The sequence below is a fragment of the Perna viridis genome, chromosome 11 (genome assembly GCF_037379345.1).
Source record: "Perna viridis isolate PV_CMFRI_1.1 ecotype Kerala chromosome 11, ASM3737934v1, whole genome shotgun sequence".
NCBI classification, from domain to species: domain Eukaryota; kingdom Metazoa; phylum Mollusca; class Bivalvia; order Mytilida; family Mytilidae; genus Perna; species Perna viridis.
In genome coordinates this window covers 33,700,015-33,725,848 of record NC_142455.1, presented here as the reverse complement: position 1 = coordinate 33,725,848, position 25,834 = coordinate 33,700,015, and the positions used below count along the sequence as shown (strand labels likewise).

The 25,834-nt window shown below is 33.3% G+C and overlaps 2 protein-coding genes across 2 annotated transcripts; one reads left to right on the top strand and one right to left on the bottom strand.

Annotated features, from left to right (window-relative positions):
* Nucleotides 1-691: 691 nt before the first annotated feature.
* On the top strand, nucleotides 692-7,154 carry LOC148603811 (uncharacterized). Its single transcript, XM_088552250.1, has 6 exons — nucleotides 692-1,637; nucleotides 2,388-2,455; nucleotides 3,061-3,261; nucleotides 4,638-4,944; nucleotides 5,420-5,605; nucleotides 6,963-7,154. Exons 1-6 carry the CDS (start codon nucleotides 1,586-1,588, stop codon nucleotides 7,106-7,108), a joined length of 960 nt encoding a protein of 319 aa, XP_088408376.1. The 5' UTR covers nucleotides 692-1,585; the 3' UTR covers nucleotides 7,109-7,154.
* A 5,591-nt stretch (nucleotides 7,155-12,745) lies between these two features.
* On the bottom strand, nucleotides 12,746-18,636 carry LOC148603810 (histone-lysine N-methyltransferase PRDM9-like). Its single transcript, XM_088551466.1, has 4 exons — nucleotides 18,502-18,636; nucleotides 17,771-17,971; nucleotides 15,931-16,237; nucleotides 12,746-12,930 (listed from the first exon to the last, which is right to left on the bottom strand). The coding sequence occupies exons 1-4, from the start codon at nucleotides 18,634-18,636 to the stop codon at nucleotides 12,746-12,748; spliced, it is 828 nt and encodes a 275-aa protein (XP_088407592.1).
* Nucleotides 18,637-25,834: the final 7,198 nt, after the last annotated feature.

Genomic DNA, 25,834 nt, shown 5'->3' with positions numbered 1-25,834 from the left:
TGTGCTCCTTTACTTCCTGACCTATTCCTTCACTCTTATGAGGCCGACTGTATACCTGATCTGATCAGAAAGAATATCGTTTGGTTAGATCCTTCAATCTCAGTTTCCGCTATATAGATGACGTATTATCTTTAAACAATCCTAATTACGGGGATTTGATACATCGCATCTACCCAAAAGAACTTGAGATAAAGGATACTACAGACACTGTGAAGTCAGCCTCATATCTTGACCTACACTTAGAAATCGATGGTAAAGGAAAACTATTGACCAAACTTTACGACAAACGTGATGACTTTTCATTCAGAATTGTCAACTTTCCTTTCATCTGTGGCAACATCCCTTCGGCTCCTGGGTATGGAGTGTTCATATCACAACTCATACGTTATGCCAGAGCTTGACGAAACTACGCAGACTTTTTGTATCGCCCTAGAACTCAAACAAACAGGCTTCTGGAACAGGGTTATGTTGCTACAAGATTGAAGTCATCACTACAGAAGTTTTATGGTCGTCATCATGAACTCGTGTATCGTTATGGTGTATCCATCAGCACCATGAAAACTTATTTATTCAACGGGTCATAGTTTTCCTTTCCTCGTTTGTCTACTCCGGAGTTGACTTTTTATGAACAACTCGGCGGGTATTTCTAGAAAAGCACAGGACGCTTACCCTACCGGTGTACCTGGTCCATGCTCCCAGTTTTTAGTGGAGTCCGAGTTGCTCATTTACTTTTGTTACTTTGTATGTATGATTTTAGTTACATTATGTTCTTTGTTGTGTATGTCTGTTTTCCATGTCTGGTCTTTGTCCCTGGATTACATTCTTTTGATTACCACTATAACCTTGGTTCCCTTGATTACTCTTAGACATTCAGTCGGACATTATATAACCACATGGTGTATTTTTCAATCGTTGTTATTTGTTTTCTTTCTAGCTTTAATTGTTTTGATTTTGTTTTATTTTTGCATGAGGATTGACTTGTATTATTTTTTAACGTTGCTTAAATATGTATATTTATACAAAGATATATTTTATTGGCTTTCAACCGATACGTTGCACCTTTACGTGCAAAACTTTGTCATATGCCACATTGACCTTAAACTTTACATTCCGTGAAAGTCTCCATTCCTCGTAGAGTCTGAATTCGTCAATTGAATATTCAAAATTCATCAACTCACGAAATTTATAACACAACTATAATTTTCAAACGTTATAGTTATAGTGACAAAACAAAGATATTTAATTTTTATAAAACTTCCTTGATCCATATAAATTTATATGCACGCACATCAATATTCTTCAATTTCTTGTTTTATTGTGTGACTCTCCGTTTAATTTTTTTTATGTGAGATGAATGTTGCTATAAATAATACACTTTTCTTCCCTTTTCATTCTTGTCTTCATTTTCTTAGCACAGACATCACCCTTCTTCTTCCAGTTTTATTATTCTTTATTGATCATCATTCACTGGGGTTGCTTTGATACAGTAAGATAATATTTTTCCTTTATTTATTTAGCTTAATAAAAGTTTATACACACGCTGCTAGTTACGTAGTACATATTAAAGAGTTAAAGACCGGAAGTTATGCAATTCCATTCTCTCCTCGGATTGGTTATTCTACTTGCACCACAAATAGGTAATACTCTGCACAATATATCAACAAAACCAAATTATCATAATCATATTACGTAAAATTATAGATTCAAACCAGAAAAAATGCTCACTAACTTGATACGCCTTCGCACTCCTTCATTGATAGCATGCACCTGTTGACCAACATCTGCATTAGGAGATGCACTTTGGGAATACGTAATAAAGATTCTGTGAAAGTTTCCTTTGATTCCATTCAGTGGTGTATGAGAAATAATAAATGATAGATGGATTTCCCTAGGGGTTTCCCCTTAACGGAAGGAAGGAAGTATGTTGAGAAGGGAGGACGGATAGCGCTATCACTAGAAAAAAATGGTCATGGATTTTGAACATTTATAATATAGTTGTATGATCTTTACAATAAAGACCCTTACCAATGACCGAGAAGTCTCTTGTCTGTTTACATTTAATATTTGTATTGATAGTTTGTGTTTCATGTACATTTAAACTGTTTTTATTTTTTTGTTTTTGTTTTCTTTTGTTTTGTTATTATTATTATTATTATTATTATTATTATTATTAAGTTGAAACTATGACAGCTTAAGGGGAATAGAAAATGTCTCTAAATCTGAATAAGTCCTACTCTGCTATAATCATTTGCGAGACAATCCCGTACCAATTCCACCGTAAGAGGAAGCCTTTGTAGTAGCTATAGACACACATTAAACACAAATTAATATGCAAAAATATTATGTTTTCTAAGAATTATATATATTCTGTAAGCTTTCATTTTTAGAAGCCTATGACTGTGACAACCCAGACTTACCAAAAGAATTTGGACTTTACATTATTGATAATATTAAAGTGAGTAAGAATTAAGTTGTTGATAGCCTTTTTAAACATTTATTTGCATAGAGAACATTTGCATTTACTCATGTGTTGAATGCATAGTATATGATGGGCAATATTTGCCTAAAGAATCAATTATTGAAATCTTTGTATATCTATGAAAATTAGATTTATTTTTCCTTACTGTGTTGTCAGTGACACTATCAATCGTTCAATCTATTCTTTTTTTAATTCTCTTGTTCTTACATATAACTGAACTTCACCTTTTCTACGCATTACTAAAATGCGTATTAGTACATAAAAAAGTAGGTAGTTATGATTGTCAAATAATCATCGCCGCCCTCGATGATCGCAGGCTTCGATAGAGATACATTTATTACAGTTACTGTTTTTTTTTATTTATTTGCGTTTAGGTGTTTTGATATTAAATATCATTCTACTACAAGTATTTTTTCCCACCTAATTCTGGGTGAAATACGTCAATAAATGTGGTAAACACTGTACCCCATTTAATTATGCTTAAACAATTGCTATGTTTTTGCGAATTTAATATAAATCAATAAACATCTGATTCATTTTTACCGCATGATTTTTCCTCTGTCATTGATTATTTTTTCCAGCCCCCAAAACACAATGATGATTATGTGTTTGCTACGCTGCCTATGGGATTTTCAATAAGACAGTCAAATATTCCCAATGCTGGGCTTGGAGTGTTCGCTGAGACGGCTATTCCAAAGAATACAAGGCTTGGACCATACGATGGTTTGTTGTACTCGCCATATTCTTATACAAGTATCAACGATTCATCGTATGTATGGACGGTAAGATGTGATTACACATAATATCCATTATCAGCGAAATGAAGTCGAAAGTTTATAGAGAGAACAGGTTATGTTGGAAAATGCCTTCTAATTTTTATGTCAAGTTTGCCTTCTGTCTGTTAATGCCGTTTCACATCAGTAATCAATGCAATGCTGAAGATTTGCAATACAGGTATGGTTGATCCATGTATTAGGTTTGGAACATATTTTCTTTTCTGCGTCATGGGATATATATAAATTATTTTGTAGACGTTTTAAAAAGAAACGATAATTTAATATGACAATTTTTCCTGTTAGAAGAGATGCCGTCGTTTTTACTTATCTTGGATACACTTTTCCTATCACCTGATCAATAAGCAAGATCATGAACCTTAAACCATGCCCTTTAACCGAACTCCTTTTACCAATGAAATAATTCATGTGTATTGGAATAAATTAATATGAATTTATCCGAGTTGCTCATTTACTTTTGTTACTTTTTAGGTATGATTTTAGTTACTTTATGTTCTTTGTTGTATATGTTTGTTTTCCATGTCTAGTCTTTTTCCTTGGATTATATTCTTTTGATTTCCGCTACAAATTGGGTTCCCTTAATTACTCTTATTATAGTTTTTGCCAAAATATGAAATTATAAGAAATGTAACTAATATCTGAATATACTATCTTGTATAATGACCTTTAGATCTATGAGGTTTATTCTGCGTAAATCGAAGCACATTTCTTCATACGCGGTAATATACATTTTTTATATTCGGATATTAGTTACATTCAATGATTTCTGATATAAACAAGCAATTTGATGAAAGCGTTATGTTTTCTTACACACATTTTGTACAAAATACTTTTTAAGTTTTGATACTTGGTTTTAGTGAAGTAGGCATGAGCTACTTCAACATTATTCTAGTGTTGTCCTCTTAAGAGAACACTTGTGTTCATTTTTATCACCTATAGTAAATACATGAATAGGTATATATTCTTTAAGATAACTTTTTATCTGACCATTTAGTTCGCATGACATAACAAAGAACTTTCGTCATACAATGTATGTTAAAATATTCCTAAATTCAACGTTAATAACGGATCATGCATTTTAAAATGCACAGTCGAAAATACCATATAAAGTAAATGCTTGTTTGACTCAATAGCTGATATTATAAGAAAAATACAAAAAAAAAGTATTCATTCTTCTGTGAAATAAGTGCTCCAAAATATGTTGTTAGTAGTGTTTCAACTGTGGACGACTAATTTTTACAGTAACAGTATCTTTACGTATTGTCGAGGCCATATGACATTTTCTTAATTTAATCTTCCTTTGATACTTTAACTTCAATCAAAATTCATATTGAGAACACTTTTACTTGGTTTTGACACTGCAGGTAACCTACAGTTCTGTCAAAACATCAGTCAAACATTACGTTGACGCCAAACCAAAGACTCATTCCAGCTGGTTGCGATATGTAAACATGGCTAACACTATCGACCAAGAAAATCTATGGCATCTTCAGTTAAATTATGAGGTTTACTATGTAACACAAGAGTGTATACAGCCTGGTACAGAATTGCTAGTTTGGTATGGCAGTGGTTATGGATCACGATTAGGGTTAACACGTACTACTGATGACTACATGCGACGCTGGAATGAAACAAAATGGAAAACACATTTAGTTAACCCCCAATTAATAAGTAAGACAGGACTATTCTATTCTTATTATTTTGTAAAGATGTCGGTCAGGTTTAGACTCAAATAGTGACATTAAAATTGATTTCATTTAAACAAAGAAAAATATAACATAAACATATTGGGAACTTATGGTGTATGCATCAGCACCATAAAAAACTGATTTATTCAACGGGTCATAGTTTTCCTTTCCTCGTTTGTTTACCCGGGACTTGACTTTTTATGAACAACTCGGCGGGTGTTTCTAGAAAAGCACAGGACGCTTACCCTACCGGTGTACCTGGTCCATGCTCCCAGTTTTTAGTGGAGTCCGAGTTGCTCATTTACTTTTGTTAATTTGTATGTATGATTTTAGTTACTTTATGTTCTTTGTTGTGTATGTCTGTTTTCCATGTCTGGTCTTTGTCCCTGGATTACATTCTTTTGATTACCGCTATAACCTTGGTTCCCTTGATTACTCTTTATTGTTGTACATTTCAGATCCACCTGAAAAAATCCGATCACAGTGCTTCAAATTTTATAGCGCTTTCCGCTATATGAAACCTCCAGCTGATGACCGGAAACATGTTTTCCATTGTATGCCCGGGAAAAGATACGACGTCTGCAAATATGTTCCTTGTGACGTGAATCCATGCACTGGAGAGGTCGATTGCAAAGATTGCAAAGGTTTGTTCAAAGTTTTAAAATGCGTCTTTTAAAAAAAATATTATATTTCTGCAAATACATCCTTGTCTTAACCAACCAAGAGTAACAAACAACAATATTCCTTATACAAAATGTATCTCGATGTATTGTACGGTAATACAAATCTTTTTATCTAATTTTGAAAGAATTGTTTAGTATTTTTATTCTCTCTCTTTTTTAGTTTTTTTTTTTTTTTTTTTTTTTTTGGTTTTTTGTTTTTTGTTTTCTTTCTTGTTGCTATGTATATATTCTCTGTCATGTTGTAATTTCCCATTATTGTGTATTTTTGTGTGTTTTGGGCAATTGTTTCATTTTGTTTGTTTTGTTCAATAGATATGAAAGTCACTGAAGAAGCGTCTGTTCTTTCGAAATATATTCACATTTAAGAAAACTTGATAAAAATTGATCATAAACCTACAAAATACCGAAGCGGTCCGTACAATTCGGATACTATTAAAAAAAAAGGAACAAACAGTACTAGTATGGGGAAAATTCACCGTTCTATGTTAATGAGGGTACGGGCAATGGGCAATGGGGATGGTGGGATTGGGATATTGTATTCTTCTTTTATTTAGTTTTTAACGTATTTATTGATATAAAAAATGTATTAAAGATAAAAGTAACATTTTAGATGTTGAACAATTTATAAATATAAAATTAAAATTGATACTGTCAATATTTGTTAGGAAATATGCCATGGAGATTCAAAAGGGGATGGGGATTTTTCTATGGGGAATTTTCAATGGGGAACGGGAGGATGGTATATGGTATAAGTGGAAAGTGTACACCATTAAAGAGCTGTAAACGTCAAAGAAAGGAATGTATATAACAAAATAAATAATAATATCTATGTTCAAAGTATGAACACTTTGCATTCTTCAGTAGCTGTCCGGCTAGGATTCATGTAAATCAAAGGAATGCATTCAAGGAATGATCACTTTTTGCTTTATTAGATATTTGATGACCTGAGGAATTTAGTAAAGAAATGTGATAGCAATGTGAGATTCAAGTTGAATTGAACCTGCTAAAAAATTAGCATTATCTCCCTTTTAAAGTAATGATAGTGAACTGCAATGCTTTGTTTTAATAGGACTTGTGTTTGTGACCTCCAATCCGTAAATTATCCCTTACATAAATCTTATTTGAACAGCTGCTTAATTCTTAAAACAATTAATTCGTTTATAATATCTCTGAATTACATTCTTTTGATTACCGCTATAACCTTGGTTCCCTTGATTATCTTTAAAGTATTGCCATGAACCTGACCTAAATTGCTTTACATCGCCTGAAGCATGCAGTTTCCATTATAAACAAGAAGCATTTTCATAACTCTTTTCAGATTATTGTTATCATATGGGAAGCTACGTGAGACCTTCGACAGACTTTAGACTTGTAGATAATGTGAACACATGTGTATGCTTCTCCAACGTTACAGCTACTTGCTCAACCGAATTCAGTACATACATGGATATGTGCCGGTATTGATTGAAATTAAGAATTCAAAATATATATCATATGACAAATAAATTAACACTCCTTTTAAACTTGTTATACCATATTTGCCAATCCAATCTACCATTAATATATTTAAAGCCATAGTATAAGGGTAAATATAGATTGAAATAACTGCTATTACTGACATTTTCATCCCGGTTGTTGTCTCTTTTACTATATATATTCTCGTTATATTTCATGAAGTTTAAAATGTAAAGTACAAGCGAGGATGAAAGGTGATGACAAAATATACGAATTGATCAAATCTAGGCAGTATTTAAATAGACAAATGGAAAGTCCTTATAACAAATGGAAATGTCAGGATAAAAACTGGAAACTTGGAAACCATAGTAATGATTCAAAATGAAAGGTATGGTAAACCGAGTTTTATATAGTGCAAACCTCCTGCTTCCGATTCGGTTCATTATTTCCGGTATTTTCAACACAAATCGGCAGCATAAAATTGCCACCAGTCAAAATCAGTAAAATCAGCATTCAAAACACTATAGAAATATGAACTTAAACAATGAAAAATAAAAAAAGAACGAAATACATTAAATATCATGTAAATGTCAGCCGTGACTTTTATATTACTGCACGAGAAAAGGAAAATTGTAATTTTAAAATCAAAATTGGCTCATTTATCATGTATGTTTGTACTGAGTTGACTACTGTCGTCTAAAATGACGCAGACAAAGTTGTGTTAATAGTCTCTTTAATTTCAAGATCTGATGGATAAATGAACGATTCATTAGAATAAAGAAACAGATCGTTTTGAAAGGGTACAATTGGTGCCCGTTGGTATGTCGATACTTTGTTGACAAATTGTTGCTCCAAAAGTGGCGAATATGTTTTTGAGAAAAATTCTATCATACTGATTACCTGTTTCGTGGTGTAGTAACAATTTTCCTTTTGTCTTGTAGTGGTAAAATATATAGAATTATAGCGATATTTAGGATTATCTAAAAGATTTTTAGGGTCAATTTTTCAGAATCCACATATGATTAACACTACAACGCGTTTGTCAAATGTCCTGTGTACTCCTCCTGTAGGAATGCACAATAGGCAAGCTATTGTCGAATATTGCAATGTCAATGCTAACAATTAAGTAATAGACACAATTGTTCAACAAGTTTTGTTTCACTGGAATTAAAATATCGACACTTCGAAATTTATAAAAATGCTATTAAGACCTGTTGACCTGTTGACCTGGGGATTTTCTGCAATGATACTGAAGAGAAACACATGTACAGCACATTTATAACTTGCAATATTGGTATAAATTGCATTTTTGTAATTTCATCATAGAGATATATTTATGTATTTTACTGTTTTTTTTTCCTTTAAACTCTGGACGTAAAGTAAGGAAGTTTTCAATATTATATTAATATCTAGAAAAACTACAGGACAATACATACAAACAATGCTTTATCCTTAAAACACTGATGATACACATCGTGGTAGAAGTTCTTGGTGTTGGATTTATCTCCCGGTATGTTTATTATTTTTTTTTATTTTGAGTACTTTTTCTGTACAATTCTTCTCTTGGATGTAGAACTTCCTATGTAAATGGTTCTAATGCTGATGATGCGAGGTTATATTTTTAACACATATCAAGCATTCAAAATACCGTTATTGGTGCTATTGTTATATCTAATAACTACTGGTTCGATACCCCTGTTAGTTGACTAAAGGTCCCCAGGGTAATCATATGTAGGCCTATTTTACCTGATTTACATAATACATTACTTACTGTAATTTGTAGTATTATACGATTTAAAGACGCTAAAATACTGATGCCCACTTCCTTGAATTACACATGAGACATTTTTTCATAGCATGGTTATGCTCTTTTGTTTGAAAGTTTTGTTTTTGAGTATTTCTTGTGTACAATTTGTTTTTGGATTTAGATCTGCTTATGTATTTGATTCCAATGCTGCTGATAAGAGGCTACTATTAACATGCGTGGACAGCATGCCGTTATTTGCAATATAAGCATAAGAGTTATTGTTGTTTGTTTGCTTTTTTTAATTTACCCTTTGTTAAGTGAGAAGGATGCATCAATTTACATGAACCCATAATTAGGGTACAAATAAAGTCATTTTATCAAGTCATTTCATATCATTTTATGTACACTAACCTTAGACATAAATTTGTGGCCTATATAATGTATTTACAAGAAATTAAGTTTGTATTCTACGTAAAAAATATCACTGAAACATTTTTTTAACTGAGTGTATCACGAAGACATCTCGTGACTGACATTAAAGGCAAGGCAAGAGTGTAACAACGACATTACAGATTGAATTATGACTTTCTCATACCTGATCTTACAAACAGAAATCAGCGAAAACTTTGCTTAAAACATACAAAAAATAAAACGACATGATTTATATGTATTTCGAAATAACATATATTTAGAATATGCCAACAAATATATACCAGAGTCAGCAGTGGGTCTATTCAAGTATGCCAATATCCCAAAACATGGCCTAAACGTGAACATATGAAACAGTGAAGATAAGAGAAACAATACGTCACACAAAAACTGAAGATAAGAGAAACAAGACGTCACACAAAAACTGAAGATGAGAGAGACGTCACACAAAAACTGAAGATAAGAGAAACAAGACGTCACACGAAAACTGAAGATGAGAGAAACAAGACGTCACACAAAAAAACTAAGCACTAGCAATATGAACTCCCACAAAAAAAATGGGAGTGACATCAGGTGCTCCGGAAGAGTAAAAATGTCCTGCTCCGCCAGTGGCATCCGCCATATTACAAGTATCCCCTGAAATATTCTACCAACAATAATGCGATTCCGCGACGCGTGTCAAACACTATTGACATTAAATATTTATCATTTAGTTTTAGCTAAGTATCATGTTCTAAGCGTAACTTGCTCCCCAGACACTTAGTCTCGAAACACCTAGCTTCCGAGACACCTAGTCGTTGAAATACTATGTTTCAAGCAAGCCCATAGATAGTTACAAACCACCTGTTCGAGAAACTGCAACCATTCCCTAGCTAGAGAAATTACAATATCGAACAACCCGGTAGTTTGCAACTATCCTAAAAGCTTTTTAAAACTGCTCGCTTGTAAACTACAAGCTCGAAAATTAAACTGGAACTTCTACCAAACTGAATTCTTGGCTTTCCTAGTTTTTCAGTTTCTCTCTTTCGGTTTTAATAATTTGAATCTTTATTTCTATCTTTATTATATATATAAGTCTAAAGGATTGTACAACGATACCGATAAAGATGTTAATACACTATAATAAAGTATATAATGGGCCAAATTTTCAGTAAACAAATGACCTTCTTCAGTGCCTTGAATAAACTGAGTGTGTATGAAAGTAAATGGTCTGTGAATACAACTCACTACCTAATCAGGTGAATACCTGTGACGTATAAAAATTTTTACCGACAGTAACAAAGATCTTGAACATTGTGCTATAGACACACGTTGTGTGTTGATCTTGAATATCAACATATCAATATGTTGGTGAATATAAACAGCCTTTTCACAAGCGCTTGAACGGACACAGGAGCGACCTAACAAAAAAACCTTTACTCGAAGTCAGTCAACACTTCAGATTACCTACCCACTGCCCCGATGATTTTAACAAAATGAAAATCTTCATCGTGGAACAAAACACGATCTGGAGCGATCTACAGAGAATGAAGCGGGAGGGATTTTGGATAAAAGAACTCCGTGTTTTACACCCACACGGAATTAACAAAAAACATTAAGTTCTTCCTATTTTGTATAGTTCCTTATAACAGTGTTTGTAAATATTTTTATTTTTATAGTTCAGTATTCAAGATCAACACACAACGTGTGTCTATAGCACAATGTTCAAGATCTTTGTTACTGTCGGTCAAAAATTTTATACGTCACAGGTATTCACCTGATTAGGTAGTGAGTTGTATTCACAGACCATTTACTTTCATACACACTCAGTTTATTTAAGGCACTGAAGAAGGTCATTTGTTGACTGAAAATTTGGCCCACTTTATATACTTTATTATAGTGTGTTAACATATTTATCGGTATCGTTGTACAATCCTTCAGACTCATATAATTATTTTTGTTTGTGCTGCATCGTCATGACTGGACGATCCGATACCATTAAGTTTGCTGGTTGGCAGATTCCTTTAGACTTTATATATATATATATATCAGAATGTGACGACTCTATTAACCACACTGCTCCATCGGATGAAATTGATACAGGGAAGATAACGTAAACTTATAGAAGGGTGTGAAAAATTCCCAACGATGTTAAAACTGTCAAATTTGCGATGTAAATCTTTGGTCGTTCCCTCCACGGGACTCGAACTCATATCGCTGTAACATCTATGGCAACACCGCCTGCCTTAAGTCCAGCACCCTAGACCACTCGGCCAGCTAGGCTATATAAAAAATATGGCTTTCGCTGGCCGGGTCATTCCTCCTCGTAGGATTAATCTAGGACTGTAACTTAGTACACGATGTATGGTAGTACGGAACAGTTCATCTAGGTGTTATTATGGAGGATAGAGGATCAAATTAATGATGCATGTCATCACAAATCAATATTATACAAACATCTCAGATTGTGACGATTATATTCGCTACAATGCTTCATCGGATAAAATTGATATAGGAAAGAGTAATCAAGGGAACCAAGGTTATAGTGGTAATCAAAAGAATGTAATCCAGGGACAAAGACCAGACATGGAAAACAAATATACACAACAAAGAACATAAATTAACTAAAATCATACATACAAAGTAACAAAAGCAAATGAGCAACTCGGACTATACTAAAAACTGGGAGCATGGACCAGGTGCATCGGTAGGATAAGCGTCCTGTGCTTTTCTAGTTATAATTGCATATTGACAAGTTGTTACCAACAATCTATTTACATAAAATCAAATAATAAATTGAATTGGTAAAATTGGTAAAGATTTGTTGTATAACTGTATTTACGTATGGCTGACACAGGTTGATAAACAAATAAATAATTTTATTGAAGATTTCAAGCAGCGTGTTATTGATAAATTGTTAAGTGAAGCATATGCATTTTTGACTCGTCACCTAAATGTCACCTTTATATACATATGTAGGATAGACTTTGTTTACAGTGTTATTTCGATAAATCAGTGAGTTGCAGGTATAAATTTTAATTACAAAATATCTAATTAGTGTTCATGGCTTAGCTATTGATGTTGGAAGGTATGACAATATTGAACGAAGTGCAAGAATATGTACACTGAGTAATTATAATGTAAAAGAAGATGAATATTACTTCATATTGATATGTTCAAAATATAGATCTATTTATCTTAAACATGTAAAGTCATATTATTATGGAAACCCATCACCATATAAAATGATTCAGTAGTTATTAGTACGTAATATTGATGTACACAATGTATACATAAAGGTAAATGATAGCTAGTTCCATCACATTTAGATTGAGGAATATAATATTTCTAATAAGAGCCAAATAAATATTGAAGTGGCATGTGAGATATATATATGGATATAAACTGACATCGAACTATGATAATCAAAATTAATTTATATATCATTTAACATTGAACGAGCTTTCTGTGAAATGTTTGATTCTTTTGAGTTAGTATAAACACATATGTTTGTAGGTGCTGAGTTCTGAAGTACAAGTAACGGTCAAATTAAAATGACAGGTACACGTGTTGACATTGTCTCCGTATCGAAACTCCTTTACTGGTCGTATGTAGTGTCCCATGTGGAAACATAAACCTGCAAATCCAATATCATAGTTCTGTATAGTTTCTATATCTTGAAGATAAAATGTATAACCATTTCTTTAATCTGTTGTACAAAATAGTTTTATTTATTTTTTTACATTATTTTTTTTGGCATTTGATTCAAATAGACAGAGTACCGTAATTGTACGCATGACATTGTATTTATTTTCGCAGTTACGTTGTATCAATCTGCACCATGAAAGATTAATCGTGGGAACCAAGATTATAGCGGTAATCAAAAGAATGTAATCCAAAACCGATTTGTTCAACGTGTCACACTTTTCCTTTCCTCTACCCCGGACTTCACTTTTCTTGAGCAACTCGGCATGTGTTTCTAGAAAAACAGGATGCTTACCCTACCGGTGCACCTGGTCCATGATCCCAGTTTTTAGAGGCGTCCCAGTTGCTCATTTACTTTTGTTTCTTTGTACGTATTATTTTGGTTATTTTATGTTTTATTGTTCTGTGTGTCAGATTTACCTGTCTGATCTTTGCCCTTGAGTTACACTCTTTTGATTTCCTTTAGAATATTGGTACCCTTGATTACTCTTTAAATATTTTCCGAGGTTTTAAGTAATTCGGACTACGTTGAAAGTTGAAAAAATCCAATGCTAAAAATGTGTATGTGCGTGTACTAATTTTTGCGAATAATAACTGATCGCTAAATGTGTGAAATAAGCACTATTTCGCTATATAATTAACTTGTAAACAACGTCTTCGTGTTCCTAGATTTGACGGCTTTATTAACACAAATGAATTGGTTCAGTTTAGATGGATGTTCTTTTTGCCAAGGTAAAAATAGATTTAAACGGATTTTAAGTGGCTGTAATTAATAAGGTGTCTGATTTAGAGGTTTTTTCGGACTTGTCAGATTAAGACATGTCCACGAAGTAGCGGTGACTTATTGTTTTTACTGTGTTTCCTCTTCTTATTATTATTATTTTAATTCTCCTGTCATAAAAATTGTTGAAAGTGTCCGCCCTTTTTCTCAAAAGTGGCTGGTTGGATTGAGATGAAACTTGAAACTTTTCAAGAAGTTAGAACTACTCTTCGAAGGATGCAGAACTTCGAAAAAAAATTCCAGCTGCCGCCATTTTTTTCCAAATGGCCGCCTGACTAAAGGTACCTTTTTTTTCGCATCGGAAATTGGAACATCAAATATCTCAAAAAATGCTGATCAGAATTTGACCAAACTTGGTATATATATTCAGCTCAATGGTCCAAACAAAACTCTGAAAAAAAATTGCGTGCATCTCGTCTGTCATTTTCCAAATGGCCGCCAACGCGGTCATGAATTTAAAGTTGTCCGATCTTGATGAAAATTGATATCTAGGTTCTTTGAGTCGTCCAGTTTAACAATCTGTTGCTCAATCGGCAATTTGAACTATGTATGAGTCGCCATTTTGAAAATGACCGCCACCGCGGTCCAAAATTTTAATTTTACAGATTTTGATGAAAATTAATATCTAGGTTCTTGAAGTCGTTCCGATTCAGAGTCTGCGGCTCAATCGTTAATTTGAACTACGTATCGACCGCCATTTTCAAAATGGCTGGCAACGCGCCCGAAAACTTTAATTTGTCAGATTTTGATGAAAATTAATATCTAGGTTCTTGAAGTCGTCCCGGTTAAGAATCTGCGGCTTAATCGTTAATGTAAACTAAGTATCGTTCGCCATTTTCAAAATGGCCGCCTCCGCCGTCGAAAATTCAAAGATGTTAGGTTTCGTTGATATCCAGGTTCTTTCTTTACGCTGCCTCGATTAGTAATAAAAAGATCAATTGACGATATGTTTCTCAAAAGACAGACAAGGAAACGGGAGGCGACTTCTACACGTTTCGTTAAAACGTAAATTTTAATTGTACTTGATACTATTATTAAAGAATCATAACATTGTTGCTCTTAGTATTACTAACCGTCACATGATTTACAATCTGCTATGCCAGTGCATGGATTAACGTCGCATGGTACATATTTGCAAATGTCGAATGTGTGCCCAGGCAGACAGAATAAAACATGAGACCGTTTATCTCCCGGTGGGGTTGGGTATTTGAATGTTCCAAAGTACTTGTAGCAGTTTGATCGATACTTTTGCGGTTTGTCTGTAAAAGAAAGGTCGTTATTTGCAAGTATGTAATACTGGTGTATAAGCAATTATATATTGTAACAAGTGACTCGGACCGTTTGAACTGGTTTTAAATGTGTTTAATTGTGTAATATTTTTTTCCACAATGGCCAGATTTTAAAGGGGGGGTTGTGATCACGCCAAAGTACATGAATCCCGCCGCATTTTTAGTTTGCGCCTGTCCCAAGCCAGGATTTTTTGGCCTCTGTATGTCTTGTTTCGTTTTCACGTTAAGTTTATTTTTATCATGTTTCTTGAGTATAAAAATGCAACTATTTTTCGGTATCCGTATATAATGATGTTTCGGTGGCAGCTGCTGCCAGCCATGTCGTGTGTGGGTTTTCATGTTCATTTAAAACCAATAGGTGGCCTTGGGCTGACATTTTCATTCCGGTGGAATTGTTGTCCATTTGACATATTCACCAAAATATTCTCGTTATATGGATAATTTAATGTCACGTATTTTATCTATTCTGCTGAAACATACGTTGATATTGTATGATTAAATGAAACTTGAATAGTTAAATTATTTGTACAATGCTTTGATAACTTGTACAGCAGAAATCTCGATATTCTTACCTATATGCAAAGTCAGATAGTATGATTTAAAAATATCTTACAACAATATCATTAAGGTATCAACTTTTGATAACAATTATGGGATACTCGAGTTAAACACCAATCAAAATGAAGGGTAAAAACAAAATTACCGAATTGATCAAATCTAGGCAATAGTCAAAAGGAAACTCCGTATAATAAGTAGCAATATCAGGGTATAAACCGGAGTTGGTAAAAACATTTCCAAGTTCCAAAAAATCAGTTGCTGCGATGAAGTTAAACATCGCAAGTTACTCCTTTTGTCACAATTATAGTTATTTCATATTTATCTAATCGGTGTTTATTTTTACCAAGAACATGGGTATGGATTCTGTGGGTTCTCCTGGCTGGTTCATTGAAGCGCCGTACGTAGTCGCTATTGGTTCTATTTAGTCCTAACAATCTCCCATAGCTATCGCCGTACCAGACCATTAGCTCCGTGCCTGCTTTGATACATTCATACGTAACGTAATATATTTCGTAATTCATCTGAAGGTGATGCAGATTTTCTTGCTCAACGACGTTTGGCGTGTTAACATACCGTAACCAGTTTGTAAAATTCTTTAGGTGGCCGTCAACATAGTGTTTTACCCGGTAGTCAGGGGTATTGTATTGCACCTGGAAAGCCAAGAAGAATTTAAGTTTTAGTTGAAATATGATATAAAATATGCATTCAGTAATATTTATTGTCAATAGAGAGATTTTATTATTTTGAAATCTAAAAGTAAATTTTATATTGTTATATACATTTTATGTAGATAGATGGATGGAGAGAGAGAGAGAGAGAGAGAGAGAGAGAGAGAGGTCTGAAAAATTCCCAACGATGTTACAACTGTCAAATTTGCGATGCAAATTTTTGGTCGTTCCCTCCGCGGGACTCGAACTCCAAACTTAGTAATTTTTAGGTCTAGTATGTTAATTTTTACCGCATGGTGATTTCAAGTTCATAATCAAATTCAGGCGGTTTAAAAAAAATGGAAATGGCGTGTTTGTTTTTTCTTTGTTGCCATAATATCGGATAAGTTTCCACTACATCCAAGTTATTTATTACGTTTATATCATGATACTTATTTGAAATAAAATGATTTCGCCCTTGTGTGAATTGTTTTTGACACGTATAGGAGATTCATTATTGTTGCTAGATTCTCACTTGCAATATGCCGGATGCTGCTGGCGGAGCAGGACATTATTACCCTTTCGGAGCACCCGGATGTCTCACCCGTTATGTTGGGGGGGGGGGGTATGTTTATATTGCAAGTGTTAATTTTTTTTTTTTCGTGTGACGTCTTGTTTACCTTATCTTACGTTTTTTGTTAAACTTTTTATTCGGCTCGCTGCAAGTAGAAGTATTCATGTGAAGGTTGTTTTAAACGCTCCTTGTACTTCCGCCAAGTAGGGCTTGATGTAGAACAAACGAATTTACTCACGGAAGTGTATAGTACGCATGCTCATCGACTACTCCGAAGTTTACACCAAAGGTCTATCCTATAGTTATGTTTCATACTCCCAGGCGTTAGCGGAGACGGGTTGTTCACTTGTTCTTTATATTCCGTTTGTATTTAAGGGGGATAAGGAACATAACTCTTACAAATCATTGGAACGTTTGTTTAAAGCATTTTACATTAATATCATCTAAGCATCAAAGTGACTAGAATTTATTTCATTCTATTTGAAATGAAAGCTTGATAGGCTTTGATAAAATTAGATATGATGTAAACACATTGCTGATTTCAAGAGTTATGTCCTTTACTCCAGGTCTACCCCCTTAATATTCAAGTTTATTTTAGTTAGTGATAGTGTCTGTCCGTTTTCGTTGGCTATTTTTTCCCTGGATGATGGATATTGCGTTCACTTTTACTGAAAATAGTCCCCTTGCTTTTACTTTCAATAGTTATCAAGATATGGTGCAATTGATTAGCATTTAAAAATAAGAATTTGTCAAAATATTACGTGTTTCCCGTATCAATGAAGCATTGATCCATTATACACAAATAAACAGATTGTAAAGGCATGTCAAACGTTGCAATATTCTCTTAAAGTAAAATATATATATATATGTTCATTTCAGTCTAACTAACAAATAAAATAATGCATGTATACTATTTATTTTTTTTTAAATGTATCCCTCTTTCGAAAATCATTTCTTCTTACCGCCCACGTGAAGCGAGTATCCTTGATAGTTCCATACGCATATCCAGGGACCAGTACCCCCAGGTATGGTCCTAGTCTAGTATTCTTTGGAATCGTTATCTCTGTGAAAACTCCTAGTCCAGCTCCAGGGATGGTTGATTTTCTGATTGAAAATCCTGGCGGTGTTGTTGAAAAGGCGTAGTTTTCGTCATGCTTATCGGGCTTAAAATATTGAAATTAAAAGTTGTTTAAGCGATCATCAGTTCAACATCTTTGAAGAAAAAACTTTCGAATTTCATCATCTTGTAAAGCTCTTTTTATTTTGAGTTGAATGTCGGTTTATATGAGCATTTGTTGAATAAAAAGGTAAATAATCATCTTGCTGAAAGTTATTATCGTCAATTTTGCCAATTCGTAGATGCCATATTGTTTGTTGCTTTTTTATTGATTATTATTACAATCATTAAACATTTTATCATTTTATTTTTTAGAATTAAACAATACTTTTATAAGAAATGAAATTCGAAATATTATTCTTTTGCAGATTTCGCCGAAGTATACACATGATGATACAGATACTGGAATTGTTCCACCGTATAACTCAACGAGCCCAGACCATATATGGTCAGGAAGATAAATTTCCTTTGTAAACTTTTCGTATTAACTGTATTAACTTCAGGGGTGTATTAAACCAATATTTTTAATCATGATACATGTTTTATCTAAAATTCTATCTACTAATTGTCACTTACTTTTACATCTTCAATTATATAATATCCAAATTCCGGATCCTTGGGCAAGTCTGGGTTTTCACAGTCATATGCGGCTACATATAAAATAACGACAAGAACACTATTTCTTTTTGATTTGCAACATGATCTACACATTTGGGAATTCGGAGTTAATCTCGTATTAAGCTCATGCATATTTTTCTTCGTAGTTTTTTTTAACAGATAATGAATACCCTTTAACATTATTCATAGCAAAACAGAACAAGTACATGTATATATGTATATTGTATATAAAAAATGTCAGAAGTACAGAAATAGAGACCTCCATCAGAAATCTTGCACATTTTACACAAAATTCATCAAAACTTAAAAGATTTACAGTGTCTGGTCAGATTTTAATCAAACATTTTACTTTTCTGCTTTAAAAAAGATGGGATTTACTTTATATCATTTTCATGTATTAGTTTTTTTTTATATTAAGCAATAAAACACATTAAGGAAATGGGCCTTTAGAAAGGGCACGAGAGGAATATTTGGAAATACATAATGATGTGTTGTTGTACAAACTTCTATAGAATGTTTATATTATAATTTTCCTAGTTGTTAAAGCTGCAATTACTTTAAACGTATTACTTTTCGTTATCTTATGATTTGGACAGAAAAACGTGAAAAATGTACCGATGAAGCTTATGACTTTTTTGAAACACGCGACTACTTACACCCTCGAATATGTTCACTGGACATAATCCGCACAAATTGGCAACTGCAAAAATTAATACGTTTACAGTATTATGTGAATGACTATCAGTCTTATACTGAGGTCGGAAACCTCTTTTCATCTTTACTAACCTAAACCGGACAGAAGGAGAAGACAACTGACTCCGTAAAGACACAACACCGACAACATGGATGATGCCTTCAGTACTGGAGACTGGTGTTCCAAGTTATATGAAATCTAAAAAAATGTGTAAATAAAGTTTGTTTACTCTGGTAATTTTTGCAAAATTTATGATCATTTTAAACAGTAAAATAAGAAATAAATAATGGGTCGAAAACAGAAATACGCGAATTTCGTGAACAGAAAGTAGTCGTTCAACAAGCCTGGTGGGTCCGGTTTCATAGAACATCTCAAATTGAGATTTTGCTCAAATCCTTCCTCATCTCAAATTTCGACCAATCAGATCAGCTGAAATTGAAGGTTTGAGGAAAAACACAGGACTTAAGGAAATTTTCAACTTAAGAGTTTTATCTCAGGCCAAAAATTAAATCCCACAAAATATGGGACCGGTACCTGACGCTGGATGCCAAATATCAATTAAGAGGCTGCTATTAGCAGTTACCGAGAAAAGTGTTACGAAAATAATTACTCAGCCCGCCTAATTTCAATGTTTTCATCAATACGGTCTGAAAGAAATTTCTGATATCCAGAACTTATTGAGGAATATCCTGTTTCTGACTAAAAGATTACAGTTTCATGATATCTTTAGTATATCTTATGGACTATGTTCACTTCTGGTTTTACCAAATTTTCCCTTTGCATTTTTGTGCTGTCCTCTCGTACAATATGCCGAACACAAATCATTTGAATTGAATAACATACATGAATATAAAAACCGAAGACGAGGAAAACAAGATGTAAAACAAAAATACTGAAGCACAAGCCATATGAACAAGCTTCATCATTTTTATATATGCTGGAAAATTAATGGCATTGTATTTACTGTGTCAGAAAATAGGCATTTAGGTATAAGTATTGCAAAACATTCTAGAAAAGCATGTTGGAACTTTGAAATTGAAAGAATTTGCTATTGAATACCTTGATTAAGAACAGGGGATTTGAAATCGTTGAACTGGTTGAACCTAGACAAGGACGTTCTTATTGAGACACATAATGATTGACGATCCATTCCAGTTTGACTTTGATGTACCGTTTATAGCCTGACGCACAATTTACTACATCAAATCCTTCATTCCGTCCAGTCAAGTGTCCTGTCCAGTGGAGGAAACCGTGTGCATAATGAATAATGTAGCCCCCCCCCTGATAAGAATCATGCAAAGAAAATACGATTTGTGGTTGCCTACATACATTATAAAAATGTGTAGCCTTTTTGGATCGTATCGTATATTACAGAATTCGCATGATGCTTACAAAGACTACTACTTAAAACATGTTAGTCCACACTGAATTTACATCATAAGGGTAAAATATCGGAATGGTTCTTGTTTTCACAAAATCATCAAACGGTTTCTTATTTAAAAAAAACCTTTCGTTACAAAAACAGAACAAAAATAAAAACATGAAGTATAGCATTGTTTTCTGAATGAACAGATAATGTCCAGCATCCGTCATAGATTAAACTAACTATCCTAAACGTTTAAAGTCATGTCATATTTTGTTATTTGATCAGGCATAAACAAGAGATTAAAAGATAATTACATATTCCCTCGCAACACCATAACATAATTAAAAAATGTTTATAAATTAGTTTATAATTTTTTTTTCAAATATGTCCCTTTTTAGTTGCCGTCTTTACAAACGTCAGAAAGGAGATGATACCATCATGTCAAAAACCCACAATATTCACTTTAGTTTCTCATTAGAAATTTTCATGCATATCATGATATAGGTTATATACGAATGGGCACTTAGCAAGAGTTATAATTATGATCTTGGTTGAATTGTTAGGGAGATGCAAGTATGTTTTTCTCTTTCTCCTGGTATGCAGAAAGGACTGTAAAGATATGGTGTATGTAGACCAAAGAGCAATTTTTCATTGGTGAGTTTTTTCTGCACCTTGTATCGACTCTTCTATTAGCGGTGTTTGAATTCTAATATGGGTTGGTATCTGATTCACTATAAACAAAGACTTCTTATATATTCATACAATTTCGGTAATTTTATAACAAACCTTATGTTATGACACGCTTACGCGAAATAACAGTTGTCGAACTTTTTTCATTTGTATAACTATTAAAGGATAAGGCAATACCCTATTGCTGGTAATTTTTGCGGGTGCTAAATTTCGCACTTTGCTCTATGAATTAGGGTATTAAATTTTCGCTGTCTTTTTTTCGCGTAAAAATACGTGAGATTACTGTGAAATGTCTGAACTGAAATTTGGCGAACTTTTATTTTCGCAATTCCCCGAACCTCGCGAATAAGCAAAATTTAGAACTTCGAGAAACTTTCCCGCTGTTTGGTATTTTCGTGGTGCTTACTCCCTTAGGTTTGGAAACCGCTAGTGATAAATTTTAATCAATGTTTTTGGCTTGCAAAGCCCACGTTGGAGGGTCTGAGGTTCAATGTAAGCAATGAATTACGTTGTGCGTCTTGTCCGACATCTAAAAAAATCAAGAATATATCTCAGAATATTCCGCATCAACAAATGAAATACTAACATATATTTTCACTATACCAGTCGTTTTGTTTAACACTGAGTTGACTCCCTTTTTGCTTTTATGTATATAACACACTTTTATGGCCACTTTGGAATTTTCCGCTTCATTCTCTCCTTTGCAAATTAATGTTTATTCTGAAAAATGTCCACTCTATTTTGTGGTTATGAGTTCGGAATTTTTTGCTATTACCTTTTATTTTTATAACGATGTATACATCAAAAAAACACGAAATCGACAAGACAAAATAAACAGCTTTTGGGAACAAAATACTGCTGAATTAGATATTATAAGTAAATTCCATAATTGGCTTTCCTTGTGAATACAGATTGTAGGATTGAATGCAACGGCTGCATGTGATAAAAGAATAGAATCGTTAGAAATAATACGATATGATATACATTGAAAAATTAAAGCAAGATGGTGAAAGTAAAAATCACTTACATGAAAATCGTTAAGAGTTTCCGCTTTGAAAAAAAAATGGTTTGAAATTATAACATGCTTTAGGGAGTATCAAAACATGTTTCTTCCTGTGGATTTTAATTAAGATATTGACACACTACTAACAAACTGACAATTCGCTCATGGTTAGACAATATTTTAAAATTTGGGAATACGACATCTTAGCAATTCATTTTGTACAATAATTCCATGTCCACTGAAGCTCCACTAGATCTGTGTCATGGTTATTCAATGTCTTGGTATTTAAGTAGCAGTCTTTATAAAAATAAGGCAGGAGGTGGTTCATGTATGTCAAAACCCACCGAATTTACTTATATTCCTTACTCAGCCTCATTTACAAACAACATAACCTGTCTTAGCTTTTTTTTTCAATTGGGTGTTCTACTTTTGAGGAAAAAAAATCTTATAGGTTGTACATGAAAATAGCCCTCTGCAAGAGTTATCGTTCTTGATTTGGTTGATCTTAGTGGGAAGTTAAAGTGTGGTTTTCTCAAAAGTACAGTTCTAAATACAAAAAGGATTAGTGTCACATAAAAATATAGCATATGTAGAATAAAAAATCGTTTCTTACAAGGGTTTTTCTACACCATGAATCACCTTACCACAGGCAGTGTCTGAATTTCATATGGACTGATACTTAATACATCTATTCTTACCGCATTAATCATTAAAAAATTATTAAAAATTAGAAAGTATTTATTTTCCAACATTAATAACTTCAATGGCTACAATCAAATAATAACATTTGCTGCTTCACACTAATTAAATAATTCAACATGTTCAATAGAAGGGATACACTTTGAAAAGGAGGTGCCAGATGAGGTGCCTCAGAAAAAGGGAGGTGCTAGGACATTTGTTACCATTAAATGTCAATTTTACACATGAAAATGACAAATTGTCCAATAAACATGAGGGTTGGCAACCCCCTTCAACACCCCACCATCCCCTCGGATTTGCCACTGGAGCACCAGGAAACTGAAGTGTGCTACGTTGAGATTTGTGATACACAGATTATACATTGCTTAAGCATATTCCATATTTTTTTTTAAAAAGTTATTTTTTTTGTGATATCTTTCTTTGTTGTTTTTTGTTTTTTTGTTTTCCGCTGCTTATTGTCTTTTTGTTTTTGTTATTGTTATTGTTTTTAACTTTGTTTTGTTTGCTTATTTTGAACTATATTTTTGCATTGATACCTATGATATTTCAAAAGGGGTTAAATAGTAGATTTGATGTTCCCAAATTTCTCTGCTCCTTTACAGATATGTCATATTGAGTTATAGCTTAAAAAATTCCAGCAGAAATAGACAGAATATAATCCAGGGACAAAGATCAGACATGGACAACAGACAGACACAACAAAGAACATAAAATGACCAAAATAATACATATAAATTAACAAAAGTAAATGAGCAACTCCGACTCCACTATAAACTGGGAGCATTGACCAGGTGCACCGGTAGGGTAAAAGAAATTTATGTGAAATAAATTCTATCTAAAAGCTTAATATGCATATGTTGGGTCGTGAAAACATTTACTTGCCACAATTTTATTATTTTTTTTCTCTACCATTTCTATACACACGGCTGGTGCGCAATTTCACTTGACAGGATTGTCATAACATGTCGCATATGAAAAAAAAACAGTTTATCATAGAAAACACATCTGATTTTTATGTTATTTTCGTTTTTATCATACAAAATAGAGTCTAAGTTAAAATTCAATTTAAGGTAATAGAAGTCAAGTTCAATTCGTTTACTTATTTAATTGAAAAACTTTTAATGAATAATCAACATTTTTTTTATTTCAATCGAAATGTAATATAAACCCAATATATCATGGTTCATTAGACCTATTAAGACATACGACAGATGTGTCTATGCCTAAAGCATGACAATCCAGAAAAAAAGAAAATTCCCTATGAAATTTTGTTGTAGTAAATTAACCTAGATGTTTGGTATTGACATATATAGCTAGTTAATGCCTTCTATCAAATAAATATTACCCACTTTTTAGTTCTAGTTCATGGTAAGTGTGTGTAAATGTGGTACAAACATGTGTTTTGTCCAGCTAACAATACCAAGAAAAAATAATGATATAGACACACTTCACACTTGGACACAGTTGTTCAAGTTTGAATGGCTGAAATTATGATTACCTAAAAGCCAGTATCCAAAAGATAATCCCTGCCTAGACAGCTATTCAGTAAGCTTTGTATATTGAAATTGGTATCAGCTTAATTCAAATCGACGTAAAGAAATGAAGCCTTTCGTAGTTCAAAAGAACAAACAAAAATATAAAAAAAAATAAGACGATTGAAGCCAGTATAACATTTTGAGTGGCCTGTGAGTAATCAGGGGAACCAAGATTCGAGCAGAAATCAAAAGAATATGTCCTAAGGGAAAAACTAGACAGGGAAAACAGACACGCACAACTAAGAACATGAAATAACCAAAGAAACAAAGGTAAATGAACAACCCAGATTCTACTAAAAACTAGCAGCATGGTAAGCATCCTCTGCTTTTCTAAAGAAAAACCCGCCGAGTTTTCATATAATGTCACGTCCGAGGTAGACGAGAAAAGAGGAGGAAACTCTAACATAGTGAACAAAATCAGTTTTCATGGTGCAGATGGGTACAACATAACGATCCAACAGTTCATGATGACAACCATAAAACTTCTGTTGTGATGACTTCAATCTTGTAGCAACATAAGCTTATTTCAGTGGCCTAATTATAAGAACTCTAGTCACGGTAAACTATGTCATTACGTATGAGTTGTGATATGAAAACTCCATACAAAGGTGCTGAAGGGATGTTGCCATAGATGACAATACGGAATGAGAAGTCATCGCGTTTGTCGTATAGTTTGGTCAATAGTGTTCCTTTACCCTCGATCTCTAGGTGTATGTCGAGACTGACTTCACGGTGTCTGCATTGTCGTTTATCTCAAGTCCTTTGAGGTAGTAGATGCGATGTATAATATACCCGAAACCAGAATTGTTTTAAAACAGACCGTCATCTATATAGTGGAAACTGAGATCAAGGATCTGGCTAAACAATGTTCCTTCGTTTGGATAAGATCAGCTATAAAGTAAGCCTCGTATGAGAAAAGGTAAAGGTCAGCAAGTAGCGGAGCACAATTTATTCCCATTGAAATGCAGACCATAGGCTGAAAAACAGGGTCACCACATAGGACAAATATGTTGTCCAAAAAAAAAATCCAGCATTTTGACATCTTCTTTGGTATATTTGGAAGATGGTTTTTAAAAAGTGTGAGGAATCTCTACCAAGTACTTATTTGTATTTGTAAATTAGGTGTACCGTCTGTTTTGGAGTAACAACTCTGTATAATGTTGTTTTTTTTAGTCGGGCTTTCAACTGAGTATGGGGAGTAGTAGTTTAATATTTAAAAAAAACCAAGGGTCTTGAAGCTGTTATATTCTGAAAATAATCTAGCATTGAGGGTTTCCAGAAGATCCTTCGAATTTTTCAAGATT